The 17,016-nt window shown below is 32.7% G+C and overlaps 1 protein-coding gene across 6 annotated transcripts in view; it reads right to left on the bottom strand.

The window, feature by feature from the left end:
• The window catches only part of LOC140437434 (voltage-gated inwardly rectifying potassium channel KCNH6-like), a 713,853-nt gene that overhangs the window by 387,124 nt on the left and 309,713 nt on the right, over window positions 1-17,016 (bottom strand). For all 6 annotated transcript variants that reach the window (XM_072526970.1, XM_072526969.1, XM_072526966.1 and 3 more), the window contains one exon: window positions 15,969-16,049. In XM_072526970.1, coding sequence (XP_072383071.1) covers window positions 15,969-16,049 — 81 coding nt within the window. The remainder of the gene's footprint in view (window positions 1-15,968; window positions 16,050-17,016) is intronic.

Consider the following 17,016-nt stretch of genomic DNA (forward strand, 5'->3'; position numbering starts at 1 on the left):
TTGTGTATTGACTATCAAACATGCATACAGATTGTCCCACCATGAATGAAAAATATAACTAAAAATTCTCTGCTTCAAATAAGATGTACCAAAAAAATACGTAAATACAGGGTATTAAAGTAAACAATAAAAATTTTATTGACCATATCTTTCTCATTACTCATTACACTACATTTAGTAAATGTGTTTTATGTCATAAAATACGCCTGTGTTAGTAATAAAATTTGTTAATTTTATTTTACCACTGGCGTAGAAAGAATGGGTAAGCAACTACTTTTTTCCTTAACTTTTATGTTCGTGACGGCACATAAAAAGCTGACAAAATCTTACACAGTTATTTAAAGTTTCTAAAAGGTATATGAAGAGTGATTGATGCAACATCCGTAAAGACGTAACGCCAATTGTGCATTGCTTTTCTTAAACAATCTTAAAAAGTAAAAAAATATTTTTCCAAAGAAAAATAGTTTAATAACAGTTAAAGATCAATTTATTACATCAATTATAACATTATAAACCTCACATCTTTATTGATTATTATATAAATTATTTTATTTGAATTTCTTTATTCATTTCTTAATTCCTTTAGCTTCGTTTTTACTATTTTCCTTTAAAAAGTAGTTGGCTCCCTCTGTCTTTTTTTCTTTCTCTTTCTTTTTGGTAGAATAAATGTTTGGCTTCTCTCTCTCTCTGTCCCGTAGATTAAATATTCTGTTCTGTGTTGACACAAGAGCTAATTCCATCATAGGCATACGTCCTATGTCATCTGTGCTAACTTCATTTAGTCTCCCTACTTTCTGTCAATCAACTTTTCTAACGCAGTGGCAATATAATTTTTTGCCTGTTTTTGAAATTTATACCAGAAGTCAAAAATTACTATAAGTTTCTTTTTATGGTCTGCAGAATTCTCTTGGGTCTATTGTCTGTATTTATTGGCCAAATTCAAGTTTTATTGACTGTATTTATTGGACGAATTAAAGTTTTATTGGCTAGCAAAACAAAAATCTTATACCGTCATTATGTTTTATTACTTTACTCTGTTTGAAGTACCAGAGACTAAATTCACTACGAATTTTGACCATGATGAACGGCATGTGGAATGCAATTTTAGATTCCCTTGCCGAGTAATTTATCCAGCTGTTTGCTTCGCAAGTTTTAAGAAGCACAGTGGTAAAAATTTGAATTCGGTTTCGTTAGGTAGAAATCGTTTGATCTCTCTTTTTGTTTTATTGGCTGTAATTATTGGCCGAATTCAAGTTTTATTGGCTGTATAAAAGACTATTGGAGATTTTATGGGAAGTTTCAGGATATAATATGGAATAACTGTAATATTGTGCAACATAATCTGGAAGACCTAAACGTCTAATTGGGAGGCAACACAAGCAGCCCATTGATGCCATCGATGCCATAAGTATCATACACATTGTATTCATTGTAAAGCATTAGCAGGGTTGATTGTTTCCTATTTTTAATAAATATGATAAGTTAAAAATTGTTTTATTTACTATCAGCTAAGGGTTCATGGTTTGATTTCTAGTTTTAGACAAGACGAACTCATACTTGAAATACTGAGTTAAGCGAAGCATAGACGATAAGCTTCTATGGTTGATTGAGGTATTATTTTTATAATAGTATTTCAATTCCCTTTGGTAGTCTTATCGTTACACATTGGCGCCAACGTTACTTGTTTTATTCGAAAAATTGAGCTCTGAATTTTTGGTTTGGTAGCAAATATATAAACTTTAATAAACACTTTTTTTATTTATTTTTATATATGTCCATATTTTCATTGTTTGCAGTTAATTTTAATATGTCCATACTACTGACTATTTTTACATACATTAATATTTACATGTTGGGTTAAAAAGTATTACCATTTTATATATCTCAGCATATTTGATTTATATTTTATACTCAGATATACTTACATATTTTTTTATGATGATAGATACTTTTATATTGTTGTAAGTGGTCTGTATTTTTTAACTTAACCATTTTTTGTGGATAGTGTACTTTAATTACTTTCTTAATTTTATTTAGTTATTTCTTCATGATGCTACCTAAACATCTTACGACAGATGAATTATCATATAAAATTCTTATTAGGGATGTATCTGTCCCAAGTACACAGGAAGCCAGTAACCTTAGTTTTTCTAATGTTTCGGTCAATTTATCTTTTGATGTTGATTCCAACAAGCTTTAGCTTCCTATTCTGATCTGTTAGATCTTATATCCGATAGCAGGTTTAAAGCTTCTAGTTTTCGTTTAACTCATTTGTCTGGTAGAATCTCCCGTCTACAGCCAACTTCTTTAGATGAAGAAAAATTGAAGAAAGCTGTCAGCTATTATTTCTTAAAATTAGAGGGTCCTTTGTCTGATATTGTAGACCAACCTGATATTTTAGACCAACCTGTTGCTTCTACTTCTGATAGAGTAAACCTTAATTATTCTTAATCTGCAGCCTCACCTGTCAAGTCTGTTCCTGTTTATAAATGAAGCATTAAAAATATTTGATAAAGAACCTCTAATTTCATTTCTGGAACAGATTGAAACTTTAAAGTTTTCTAGGAACTGCACTGATGAAGATTTATTCATCTCTGCAGGAGATTTATTTGAAGGTGCTTTTACTTGGTGGCATAATCATTTCACAAAAAAATCTTTTAATTCATGGTCTGAATTAGTTGCTTCCTGGTTGGCTGCTAGACTCGTTATTAAACGAAATAATTGGAAAAGCATTAAGCTCGAACTTGAAGGGGCAATCAATTTGTCTATTTTTCTAAAAACCAAGAACCAAAAAACAACTGTTGAATATCTTTAACAACAATCTGTTAAAGATATTCAATAATCTGCATAAGATTATCCACCTACAATTGCTGCTAGAACATTAGGTAATAACTAACCCAAAAAAATTAGAGATCGAATCTAAGATCGCTTGAATAAAAAGAGAATTAAAAATTAGACAATTAGTGACTATTTGAGTGAATTGTCAACTGACAGTAAAACAGACTATTTACTCTGGAGAGCAGCTACAAGACTAAAAAGAGCGATCCTGCAAAACCCTTCAATAAAGAATGCAAATTCAATTGGGAAAAAAGGAATTCACAGAAAACTAATAGATTTGATGAATATCTTGAAAATAAATTCCAGCCAAACGAAGGCGAAAGCACACTTTAACGAAGGCGAAAGAAAAGCCTTAGTTAAACTTACCGATCTTGTTAATGCCTTATTTAGATTTAGGTATGTACCGAAGATATAGAAGGTAGCAGACGTGATGATGTTCGCTAAATCTGAAAAACCACCAAAAGAGATTTCGTTCTACAGGCCAATGTTCGAACTTACTGTTATTTTGAAACTGTTCGAAAAATTATTTCTTAACAAGTTGAAACCGCTTATAGAGGATAAAAACTTAATTCCATCCTATTATTTTGGCTTTAGAAAAAGGTAATCGACCATCAATCAAGTCCACTGTCTTACTTGTTAAGGCGCAGCTTTTTATAAGATGTAGCAGAAGGGTCTTATATAAAAATTAAGTAAGCTTTTGACCAAATATACTCAGTTGTTGGAATCATACATATCAAATTGAGTTTTTAAAGTCAAACGTTAAGAAGCTTATTCCGAATTAAAATATATTAATGCAGGAGTACCAAAGTGTGCTGTGTACTGGGCATAGTTCTATATTTGCTTGATACCAGTGATATTCCCGCATTAACACATATGACTCTAGCCACCTTCGCCGACCATACTGCTTTCTCGGCAGTAGGCAAAGATCACAACGAAGTAGCTAGAAATCCACAAACTTATGTTAATCAAATTATTAAATGGACTAAACTGTAGTTAATGAAGTTGAACGAAACTAAGTCCGTACATATCAACTTTACAAATTTAAATAAAAGACACACTCTGGATGGCATAAATAAAACTCAGATATCTTATGCAGATACAGCCAAATATTAAGGTATCACTCCAAACGCAAGGTTACGCTCAAAGCCCTACATATGGCATTCTAGCTGTGGAGTAGTGTCAGCAAAAGCAATATAGACATAATCTGTGTGATAAAGTGCTAAGGTAATAGGCAATGCCCCTTGGTATTTCAAAAAGAGTGACCTCCATAGGGACTTAAAAATTGACACTGTTCATCAGACCGTCGAGAAATTTGCCGGAAGTCACAAAAAACGACTTCTCAATCACATTAACCCCAAGACCAACTAGCTCCTTGATAATGTGAATTTAGTCAGAGACTCAAGAGGTAGAAGCCTTTCGAGTTGATGAAGTGATAGTATAAAGTACAATACAGTGCGGCAATAATACACGTTAAGATTTTTGTGATTTACAACAGAGAGAGATGGAAACAATTGAGCGAGGGAAGGCAGTGAATACTGTAGAATCCCTATATAAGATTTTTGTAATCAAAAATATAGGGTTACATGTAGCAACTTTCTTTTTTCATCGCTTTCTTGTTTTTCTTTTATTTTCAAATTGTGTCAGAACTTTGTGCCCCCCCATAACTCGTTTATTAGATTTATAGATAACTATGAGATTATGATTTTCGAATCCTTTTTTTCTTAATGTGGCTGTCCGTTCCGAACGTTGGCGATCATTCTGGCTATGATGACTTTGATCGTTGCTATACGGAATAGCTGTGTTGAGGTCTTTCTATACCATGGTTTTAAGTTAGCAAGCCAGGGTATTCTTCTTTATCCTAGGGCTCTTTTTCCTTCAATTTTACCTTGCAAAATGCATTGGAGTATTCGTACACGACAAACTGTAGTATCCAAATTAAAGAAAAATTCAACGAGACTGTAAGTAGTTTGTGTAGGGCTATTCCATACATAATCATCATGCTTGATTTTGAGTTCCCTAGAATTCTGTCTTTTAAAAACCCTTCTGGAGCGCTCGTATCTTTTCAATTAAAATTATCCTTGACACGCATTCAAGGGCTAGCAAAAACGAAATCCCCTCGATGTATGCATACCGTCGAAACTTTCGTTTTTCCAAGACGGCGGCTTTCCCGGAATTCAGTGTTAGCAATAAACAAAGGAACTATCCGTTCATGGCACACTCTGTGTTTCAACGATGTGATTTAAAAGCGAAAATCCATAATGTAAATGGCTGCCAAGAAACGCTAGGACCTCAAGGTCTTGCATGGCTTGTAGTAGGAAGTGTGCGGGTGCAATAGTTCAAATCGTGAATGGGGACGTGACTCAAGCACAAAACTTCGTTTTAGAAAATAAAGACGCGTACATAATATTACTGACTTCTAATTTATACAGCTCAGAATACAAACGAGGTTTTAGTTATTAACAACTTAATATAATCTAAACAGTTTAAAAACAGGTCAGTGGAATATATTACCATATTGTATTAGGTAACCTTTTGATTTTAAATTTTTTTATAGCTTAACTTATGTATGTTCGATTGACCTGACCTCAAATATGTTTTTTCTATTATAAGATATATTTATTTACATTGTTTAATATATTATGAAGAATACTAATGGCAAAGACATGAAGATAAAGTAGTGGAAATATATAATTTTTATTATTTTTATTATTTCGCCCCTCCATCATTTTGAAGAAATAATAAATTAAATAAAAATAACCAAAATTTCAAAAAAACAGAATTTATTATATGAGATGAAGGAGAAAAACTAGCCGAGGAACTGAAATATCGAATAAAAATAGTTTGGGTAAAGGTAACTACATTTTAGAACGGAATACTTCTGATACTAATATACAAAAAAAAACCAGATTGCTTAAAATATAGAAAAATCGCCCTACTGGATACGGAAAGACTGCACTACAAGACAATCAAAGGGAATATGCTAGAAACCAAAATAATTTACTAAGATTAATGAACTATGTAGAATTAGCAATGAAAATAGACAGTAAAAATGAGTGATAGATTCTAACGTCATTTGATGGAAATTCATTATATCTAACAATAAATCACTGAAAACTTTTGTTTTTTAACACTTCCACAAAATGTATCACCCAATAGGACCTGTAGTTTCTTTTTATACAGCTCCGTCATATAAACTTTCAAAAAAACTGTTAGAGATTATTTTAGAACACACTAAAGTTTCACCTAAATTTACTATAAAAAATACAATACAACTAGTTAACAAAATACACATTTTCAATAACCTAACAACTCCAAATCAATTTCATTTGTCGTAAAAATATTTTTCCTAGTATTTCTCCTAAATAAAATTTTGTTCAAGTAAAAAACCTTTTAGACCATAATATTAAAAATCCAATAATTACATCTGAAATTTTACATCTTCTTAAAATTTGTATAAACCAGGGACTGCCCAAAAACTTACATCGGCCAAACTGGTAGAACTTTTAACAAACGTATGACATAACACAAAAGGGCTTTCAATAATATAAAAACAGATTCTACGTATGCAAACAGATTCTAGTCCATAATAATTTTTTATTGGCCAATTCAAAATTCTTCACTTTCAAAATAAAAGCTTTAAGCTATCTTAATTAGAATCTATGGAAATTAACAAATTAAAAAATACAGACATAATTATGAATGACCAATTTAAGACAAACAGCTCTCCCCTCCTCAACTTACTCAGTTAGACTATGAATTGTAAACTCGTACTAAAAATAAATTACCTGAGAAACGCATTCTGTCAAAATAGCAAATTTAACTATTAATAATTATAATACATTTTGTGGAAGTTCTTAAGAAAGCAAGAGTTTTCAGTGTTAAATTATTAGATACTAAAAATATGACAATTAGTAACGTTAGCCTGAAGATAAATTACACCAGTAAACTCTCAGACAGCTTGGGGCCAAACAAGAGCTTTTTAAAAACTTTTAAAGCGCTTTTTAACCGTGTTTTAATTAAATACCGAGAGAAGATAAATTAAACAGTGCAACTTTAAAAATAAAGAACAATCAGAAATTGGCTTGTTGTTAATTTTTTAATTTAATCTAGATCTAAAGATTTAGTCAATCACGTGAGTAGTATACTCAAAACTACAGTAGAAAAAGTTAACTCTATCATACACGAAAGAAAGTCTAAGTGTATAACACTAACAGTACCACAAGTCAATTTAGAGAACATAAAGTCTCTTAGGTTATTAGTAATTAGTTCGTCGGAGAGATGACCCGTAAGGGGACAGAAAGAGCGGCTGCGCTGTGGAAGGTAATGCCCAATATCGGGGGACCCAAATCCGAAAGGAGGAGGGTTATAGACAGATTTAAGCAGTCTATCATTCTCTACGCGGCACCAGTATGGAGTGCGACTGTAAAAACACATTCGCACAAGAGGCTCTTGGTACGGGCGGACAAAACTAGTCTGCTGTAGGTAGCAAATGCTTACAGGACTGTGTTATAAACATAAAATTGTACATAACACTACACTACATAAGGACAAACAGTTTAAAATTATTTAAAATAGGCAAAGCTACATTATAGTCGGCAACAGGAGAAAGAATTCTCTCATTCTTATTCTCTCTCCTGTTGCCGACCATAATGTAGCTTCTCCTATTTTAAATAATTTTAAACTGTTTGTCCTTGTGTAGTGTAGTGTTATATACAATGTTATGTTTATGACATTCTGTGATTGTTGGATAGCCCAAAATTGACGAAATATCCCTGAAGATGCTCTAGGAAGCGAAAGTACTTGGGCAAGATTTATTTATTAAACTGTGCTCGATATCTGCCTTTCATTTGATCAAAGTTCATTTATTCGAGCATTCAACCTTATATCAATTTCTTTTAGATTTAAATAATATAAAACAGTGATCAGTGTCCAGTGAGATCACCTGTGGTTATTCTGAGGTCAGAATCATAAGTGTATTGTTGTTTAGCGAGCACAATATTGCAATATCTCTTTTTCTTGCTTTGGTATGAAAGATTTTCATAATATAGTGTAATAAAATCGGTTTTTTATTTTTGTACATATTACACCATACTGCTTTTTGGTGTAGTGTAAAATAATGCTGCTTCGATAAAAATGGTATGGCTTCTACAGATCACGACGTTGTTTTATTGGCCATACAACACAATGGCAATCGCTGTGACTTGTTACACGTTTCCACCTCTATATTCATTTCACAATAGAAACGAATTGTCATAATTGTCACATTGACATTAAAACTTTAAAACGAAGTTCTGAAAGAATAAATAAATAATTAATAAAATGCCTATGCCATGTATACCGACCAAGAAAAAGTGCAACTTGTAACATGGTACTTTTAGGGTCATTCAATACGCGAAGTAATTGATTTATTTATTGTTGCCTTCGAAAATAGACCTTCACCAAGTGTTACAACAGTTAAAAATACCATTAAACATTTTCAAACTTCATGATGTGTAAACAGTTGTAAAAAGTGTCATGAAGGTAATGAACCACGTGTTAGACCTGTCGATGAGGAGCGTCAAAACAGAGATATTGATATTTGTGCTTTTGTAAAAGCTAGTGAACCCTGCAATAGTGTACAAATTGCTAGGAAAGTTAACGTAAATGCTCGAACTGCCCAACGAGTTCTCAAAAGAAATGTGTATCACTGTTTTAAGATACAACCAACACAAGAACTGTTTCCGTAAGATAACTCTAGGCAGATGGAATTTTGTGAATTTATGTTAGATAAACAGAATGAAAATGTACACTTTTTAAAAAATATTTCATTTTTTGACGAATCTTTAGTTTCATTACATAAAAAACACAATCCATCCGTTGCAAGGTATTATTCTCGGAAAAATAAGCACCTTAGTGTTGCAGTGCGAACGCAGTATCCGCAAAAGTTAAATGTTTGAACTGGGAAGTTGGGCGACCATATTGTCGGTCCATTTTTTATCGATGGAAACCTAATTGGGCCCAAGTATTTACAACTTTTACAGAATGAGATCATTCCGGCAGTTTGACGCCTTCCCGTTAATTTTCAGAAGGTTAATTTCAAACAGGATAGGTGTTGGGCTCACAACTCTAGAGCATCTATTGACTTCCTCAATCAAACGTTTCCAGATCGACTGATAAGTACACGTGGTACAATTAAATGGCTCGCTAGATCCTGTGACTTAGCGCCTAACGATTTCTTTTTTTGGGATTTTCTCAGAGAAAACACTTATAGGAATCAGTTTTAAAAGGGCCACAAACCTAGTTGAATTAAGGCAAAAATACTTCATTTCTCTGCAAAAATTACACCAGCCCTACTCCAAAATATGAGGAGAAATCTATATGACAGATTTGGTTACTGTTTAGCACAAGGAGGTAGAATATTTGAGCCCTTAATTCATTAATCGGCTTTCCTAATTTTTAATTTTTGTTAGGTACAATTTACGAAGTTTGTAGGTTCTTATAATAATTAGGTAGTATTTTTTATGTTTAAGTTTGGAAGAATTTAATTTTTTTGATTATCTGATTTTTTTCTTCTTTCTTGTCTCATTGTTATAAGATTTGTCCATAAAATTTGTACAATTTTCAGTGACAATAAAGCATATTACTTATTTACTAATTTATTTATTTGTATTGCTATTAAGGTTAAAAAATAACCAAAAATTTAGTTTTAGAGCATTATAATATACTTTATAGATCGGATTACAATAAATCTTAATTCCTATGGTCAACAAAATAATGTCGTTATCTGTATAACAAGACTATCGGCAATTTTGTTTGCAATTATAAAATCTTACGAAGCCAAGAATTTTTACTTTGTTCAGTCCAAATAATAATTTTAAAAATAAAATACCTTTTACCAGATTTCAACTAAATATATTTTATTGCTGACTGCTTCTTTACTTTTTTCAACAATAAACGCTGAATAAGTGAACTCTCATCTATTCTGTTAAAATCCACTGAATAAATCTCATAACGTATCCTATTTTCCGTCTAATCGCTACTTAAAACGAGTTCTTGTATTCATCAACTTTCAACCAGAAAATGACAATTTCCATTCAATTTAATTACATATTTTTCGTTGAACATTATGCTTTGAGTGTACCCTTAACTTATTTCCAAGATCCAAGATTTCAGTTAAATATTTTATATTTCCGTCTATCCGTTAGTTAGCCACTCCTGGCGTGGCGATATTATATCAACCAGTTTACCATCGTGTTGCAGGAAATACTCTTTAATTATTACGGGCGCTATTATCAGACATCAAAGGGGCCTCTACAAATTAAGAAATCTATTGCTTTGCCTTTTTCGGTGGGAGTTACAACATGAAATTTATTACTGCAGGGAAAAAAGAACGCGAAATATATTCATAACCACTGCTGAAAGCTTTGATGCATGATAAATAAGAAAATTAGGTATAAAATTAGGAATAATCAGAAGATATTATTTTGGAGAATGATGTGAAAATTATTACTGATAAAAAAAGACTTTTTAACTTAGAATTAAAAAAATCTGATATTAAGTAACCTTCGTATAAATCATTCTGTCTGTCAAACAGTTTAAGATTTTAGAGTTTTAATACCCGATTATGAGGTTACAACTAGCCACAGTAATATATATTAGTGTTAAACATCTTTATGATTATTTTTATTAAAAACTGCAAACAATATTACAATAGTTAATAATACATTTTCTGATGTTCCAAAACTTACAAGATATTTTGGGATATTTCTATGACATCTAGAATACTCTACTTCTAGAATATACTTCTTTTACGTCAAGGTACTTTTTCTATATGAAATTAATAGTACGGAACTGTCGTAACACTGTTTCTTTCTTTATAGTTATTTGCCACGTTTTATGACTAATTACAACAAGTAGAAGATCAAGTCAGAGATGATAATATTGAAGGATTTTAGCGCTCGAATAATCAATCAAGTAACAACCGGTATTAAGCAAAAACATAACTAAGATGTTCAAAACGAAAATGGAGAACTGATGATAAAATTTTGCACTAATAAAGAATAAACAACATATTTTTTGACCACAAAGACCAACACAAATATACATTTTGAAAACACCTGTGGACAAAAATTTATGGTAGATTATGTTATAACCAACAAAAGTATACATCACCTTGAAATGAAAAGTGAAACTGGAACAAACCATGAAGTGGAGATATCCAGGAGTGGCTAGTATACCTGTTAAATACAAAGTACGTGGTGTTCGTGTGTATTAAGGTATAAAAAATGCTTATTAAAAGCTTAAAATTTTATTTTAAAGAAGATCTTTTCGGAATTGAATCATTCCATCATCAGTTTAATAAAAAGTTGTTAAAAACATTGTATGGCCACATAAAAACATTGGAAGGACATCAGTATTAAAAAACAATCCTCATGGTATTTAAAAATTTAACTGCAATAGACTGTTAACTTGTTGATTAATAAAAACTGAAAATGGGGGCATCTTACATGACCCCCTGTAGCTGGTGACTCTAGCCCCTTACTCTAGACTCAGTTAGCCCTAGACTCCAGCACAGATCAGAGGTAATGTAAGTCGATAAAACCTCACCAGCTACAGGGGGTCATGTAAGATGCCCCCATTTTCAGTTTTTATTAATCAACAAGTTAACAGTCTATTGCAGTTACCTTTTTAAATACCATGAGGATTGTTTTTTAATACTGATGTCCTTCCAATCTGTTGGTATCTCACCAACCTTATTCAAGATATATGTTGCAGCGGCATTGGAAAGATGGAAAAGAAAGGTACATAGGATGGGTATAGAGCTTAGCAATGAATGTATATATACACTCCAGTTTGCTGATGACCAGGTAGTGCTAGCGACCGACAGGGAAGACATGCAGTACATGCTAAGAAAACTGATAGAAGAATATAACGACTGGGGAATGAATGTCAATACAACAAAAACCAAATATGTTTGTATTGGAAACGAGTCAGATAACATAGACCTCGAAAACGGACAACATATTTCCTGCTGTCAGAGCTATGACTACTTGGGTGTTGCCTTTGACAATACAGGAACTGATACACGGGAAATAGAAAAACGAATCACTCAAGCAAAGAAAGTCTTAGGATGTCTCAATAGTATACTGTGGAGTAAAGAGATAACGAAAGGAAGGAAATTTAATATATATGAGACCATGATTAAAACTACTCTTCTTTATGGCGCTGAAACATGGAGAATTAGTGAAAAGAACAAAAAGCGAATAGAAGCAGTAGAGATGGATGCAATGAGAAGATCTTTAGGTATTTCCAGACGAGACCGAATCAGAAATGATGTAATTAAACAACGTATGGGAATAGAAGGAAATATAACTCAAGATATAGAGAAGAAACAATTAAGGTGGTATGGGCATGTTCAACGGATGCCAGCATCAAGACTCCCCAAAAAAGTAATAGAATGGCAACCGATAGGTCGACGGAAAAGAGGAAGACCCAGATTAGAATGGCAACACGGCGTAAACAAGTCCATGAGCGAAAGAAATTTAACAACAAACGACTGCGAAGATAGGAAGAGAAAGTGTTTAGTTGTTCATTATTTATTGGACTCCTTGAGACTATCATAAATTTGGTCTTATCTGTGTTGATGTCAAGTCCCATTTGAATGCATTCACTATTTATTGCATCTAGTAAAGTTTGTAGTTCTTCTATACTCTCAGCCATAATTACCGTGTCATCCGCAAATCTCATGGTGTTTATGATTTCTCCACCAATTCTTATTCCCTCTTTTCTTTCCCATAAGGCTTTTCTGAATATGCCTGTGAGTACACGTTGAAAAGCGTCGGAGACAAGAGGCATCCTTGCCTAACCCCTCTCGCAATCGGTATACTATTTGTTTGGTTAAGAAATAGAAGAGTAGAATGGAACGATCATATAAGCCGAATGACAACAAATAGAATAGTAAAGACGGCAAGAGACGGTTTCCCAATAGAAAGATGATCAGTAGGAAAACCACGTAAACAATAAAACGACAACTTATTGGAGACACATTGAAAAACAGATAGAGTCATGTTTACATAAAAAGAAGAAGAAGAAAAAGAAGAAGAAGAAGAAGCGTTTTTTAGGAAGTGCATTTTTGAAAATTCTTTCGGAGTAAACTTTGAAAAGCAGGGATCGCAAGAGGCATCCCAGCCATTCACCTATTTTATTATTAAGAGGCTGTGATTCCAAACCGTTTACTAAAACTGATTTTGTTTGATTCCAATACAAATTTGCAATTATGCGAACGTCTCTGCCATCCAAGCCCATGTTTCTTAGAATAAAATTTCGACCAATATAAAGAGCTTAACACAATTAAATGTCTTTTGAAAGTCAATAAAACAACAGTATATATCTACAGATATATCACGACATCTTTGAACAAGTACGTTCATCCCAAACAATGCCTCCCTCGTTACAAACTCTTTACGGAAACTAAACTGTGTGTCACTTAGTTATTCCTCGCATTTATTGTGGATACGGCCATGTATTACCTATAGAAAAAATTACAATAAATGCCTTAACAAACCGATGGTTTTATAATTAGCACAAGTTTTGCTGTGGTTTTCTTAGGTAGAGCTATAAAAAATAAATTGGATTAACCATTAGGTAGGTGTCCGCTGGTATAAATGGTATTGAAAAACGAAGTTATAGCCCCTACAATAAAATAGTAAAAAAATAAAATAATATCAATAGGTACTTTACTTTAAAGACTAAATTGGCCACGATACTATAATAGTAACAGCAGCTCATAAAATCAATATGGATACAGAAATCCCTCCCCAGTGATGGAAATATTGGAATAATTTACACCGTACACAAAAAATGAGATATCTTTAATGCTCTAACTTCAGAGGAATTACTCTCCTAAATGCAGCGTATAAAATATTTTCCACAATACTATGTCACCGTATGGTACCATATGGAGAACTACCAATAGGAAAATACCAGGCTGGTTTCAGACGTGGTAAATCGACAATTCATCAGGTTACAACCCTGAGACAAATTCGAAAACACTTCAATATGGCATATATACTCATCACATATTTATAGACTACAATGCAGCCTACGGCTCTGTAAATAGAAGAGAAAAGGTCAAATCAATGAAAGACCTAAGAATGCCAATTAAGTTAGTAAACTTAACAAAACTAGCTCTAAAAAAAGTTGAATGTAAAGTACGAATCTAGGGGGAACTAATATGTAAGTATATATTCACAAATCTCAACCACAGGTGTAATATATAATAAATCAGTGCAAATCCTTGTCTACGCTAATAATATCAATATTGCTGGGAGAACAGAAAACGCTGTATGTAGCACTAGAAGAATCAGCTACAAAAATGGGTTTAATAATAAAAACGAACACAATAAAGTATATGAAAATAAGCACGCAGTCACAAATCCTACGACTCCTTGATACAGAAAACGACTTCATCGAAGCAGTGAATAAATTTGTATATCTGGGAGCGCTCATTTACAATGAAAATAATATTACCGCAGAGATAAACCGCAAAATTTTCACGGTCAATAGATGCCATTTTGGGCTCAAACTTCTTAAATCCTCAATTATTTCGAGAAATACAAAAGTAAAACTCTACAAAACAATAATACGACCAGTCATAACATATGGCTTTGAGACCTGGATTGTAACAAAAAGTAATAAAGACATGTTAGGATGTTTTGTAAGAAAAGTACTAAGACAATGGAGTGTGGACAAGGCAATACAACTTCGAACTTTATCGAATATACCAGGAACCAGATATCGTAAAACATATTAAGATAGGATGTCTGAGGTGGTTAGGGCATGTAATGCGGATGGAATAATATGAACCAGCTAGAAAAACGCTCCTTAATAGACCCATTGGTCAGAGAAGAAAAAAAAACAGAACAAGGTTCATTAATAACATATATCACAACATCTTTGAGCAAACCCATTACAAACCCATTACAGGGTCAAAACTCCTCGCTTTTATTATAGATAAGGTCATGTATTTATTACCTTTGGAAAAATTTTCAGTAAACGGCTTAACAAACTGATTGTTCTATAATCAGCAAAGGTTTTGTTGTCTTTTTTGTAGACCTATGAACAATGAATTGGACAAACCATTAGGTAGGTAGGTAGGTGTCCACTGGTATAAATCGTATTGAAAAACCAAGTTATAGCCTCTAAAATACAATGGTAAAAAAATTAAAATAGTATCAATACTTTACTTCAAACCTTGCTAAGATCTATAACACTGTGCTTGACTATGACCTGGTAAATATTATTAGATATTCTTCTTCTTCTTCTTCTAATGGCGCTACAACCCTTTGTGAGTCTTGGCCTGCTTAACAATGTTCTTCCATTCTGCCCTGTCGGATACTTTCCTTCGGATATTATTAGATCACTGTTGTGTAATAGACGTTTCTACGTTGTGCTAAATGGAAAGAAGAGCAGATGGAGAACCCAAAAAAATGGCCTACCTCAAGGAAACGTTCTGGCGCCGTCCTTATTTAACATCTACACCAACGACCAACCAATGCACCCTCAGCCTCCCAGAACGTGGGGAAATACAGAACGTGGAGCATCTGAGAGTATGCAGACTTTGCCCATCACAGTGCACCCTCGATGATTTATGGCTCGCAAATACAAAGGGTGTAGAAGTAGCCCGATATTGGACAGAACAACTGTAGTCGGATCCAGACACGAAAAAGTAAAAGTAAAGTTTACTTCAAAGATTAAGTTTTTCTTAAAATACAACCTGTTGTAACGGATACTATCTGTACAAACTCTGGATAACATCAGTATATATTGAATGATTAGGAGTCAGAGTACTTTGCAAAAGCATACGTTTCTTTTTGTAATTAATATTAGTTGTAGGAAACGTGATATAGTCTTTTAAAATAACTCTAATGCAGTGTAAATAAGCGTCAATCACATAATCGTATTTATGTTTATTATTAGCTGTTCTACATTTAAATAATAATATTACCTTAATATAAGTAGGTACCTATTAAATATAATAAATGATACGAAAAAATTATACCCAATCACAAAATCACTATTGTTGCCATAGATACATAAATATAACAATTATAATTTATAACATATTATAAAAATAACTCTAATGGACTTACCTGAGCAACTTTCTCGCCCATTTTCGGAGTGTGGATTCCGCTTTGGAAAAATTTAGCAGACCCATTATCTTGGAAAGAAAACTGAAACAAAAAAATACAAAATCGGAATTTATAATGAGGTACTGAAAAGTTCCGGTTTGCGATTTTAAAACATTAACAAAGTAGTAACAAAAGTTTTAATTAATCTCTCAATGCCCTCTTGGTTATGTTAGAATATCAATGAGGTTTTAGTGACTTTGGAGCAACAGTAAGGGACTTTTAATTAGAATGCTAAAATTATTTTTTATCTTTAATAGGGGACGGGGGTTCCTAGGTGAGGCCAGCAATCGCCAAGAGTAAAAGCATCAAAGACGCTTACAGAAGAAAGGGAGTAGCTTCGGATAATAGAACTATTAAAACTTATGACGATCCTGTGATATTAAGGAAAAATCGTTTTTGTAAACAGCAACAATAATTATTATGAATACCAACTTGAAATATTAGGTATATTGCTAATCAATAATGAGCAAGAAATACTAATCGAGTCGAAGAACCCTAACATTGCGATATACATATGTATTGTCGGAGATGAAAAAATAGGGCAAGGGGAACCTACAAACAGTGAAAAACCAAAATATGACAGATCTTCTTTAGGAGTATACCAGAAATACATAAAATGCATCAGTTATGTTAGTGATAGACTGCTGGTAAATACGATTAAACTCACAGTGACAATTCGGACCAATAGAGTAAGTATGAACTTTATATTACCCTTAACTGAATACCAAAATCAGAGAAAGTCATGAATCCTTGAGAATTTAATGCAAGGATTGGTGACGAAACTTTTTTAATAAAGAAACTTTAAATAATAGTGGGTAACAACTTATTCAATTCTGTTATTAATAATACTTTTTATCAATATAAACAACAACCTAACATAAACATACCTTCGAGAACACCAGGAAACAACAAAATTCAACCATAGATTACATCATCACAAATCGAATTATTTACCCCTCGAACATATTAGATGTTAGAAGGCATTAAATCAATGCTGTTATACAGTGGG

Source organism: Diabrotica undecimpunctata, chromosome 3 (genome assembly GCF_040954645.1).
Source record: "Diabrotica undecimpunctata isolate CICGRU chromosome 3, icDiaUnde3, whole genome shotgun sequence".
Taxonomy (NCBI): Eukaryota; Metazoa; Arthropoda; class Insecta; order Coleoptera; family Chrysomelidae; genus Diabrotica; species Diabrotica undecimpunctata.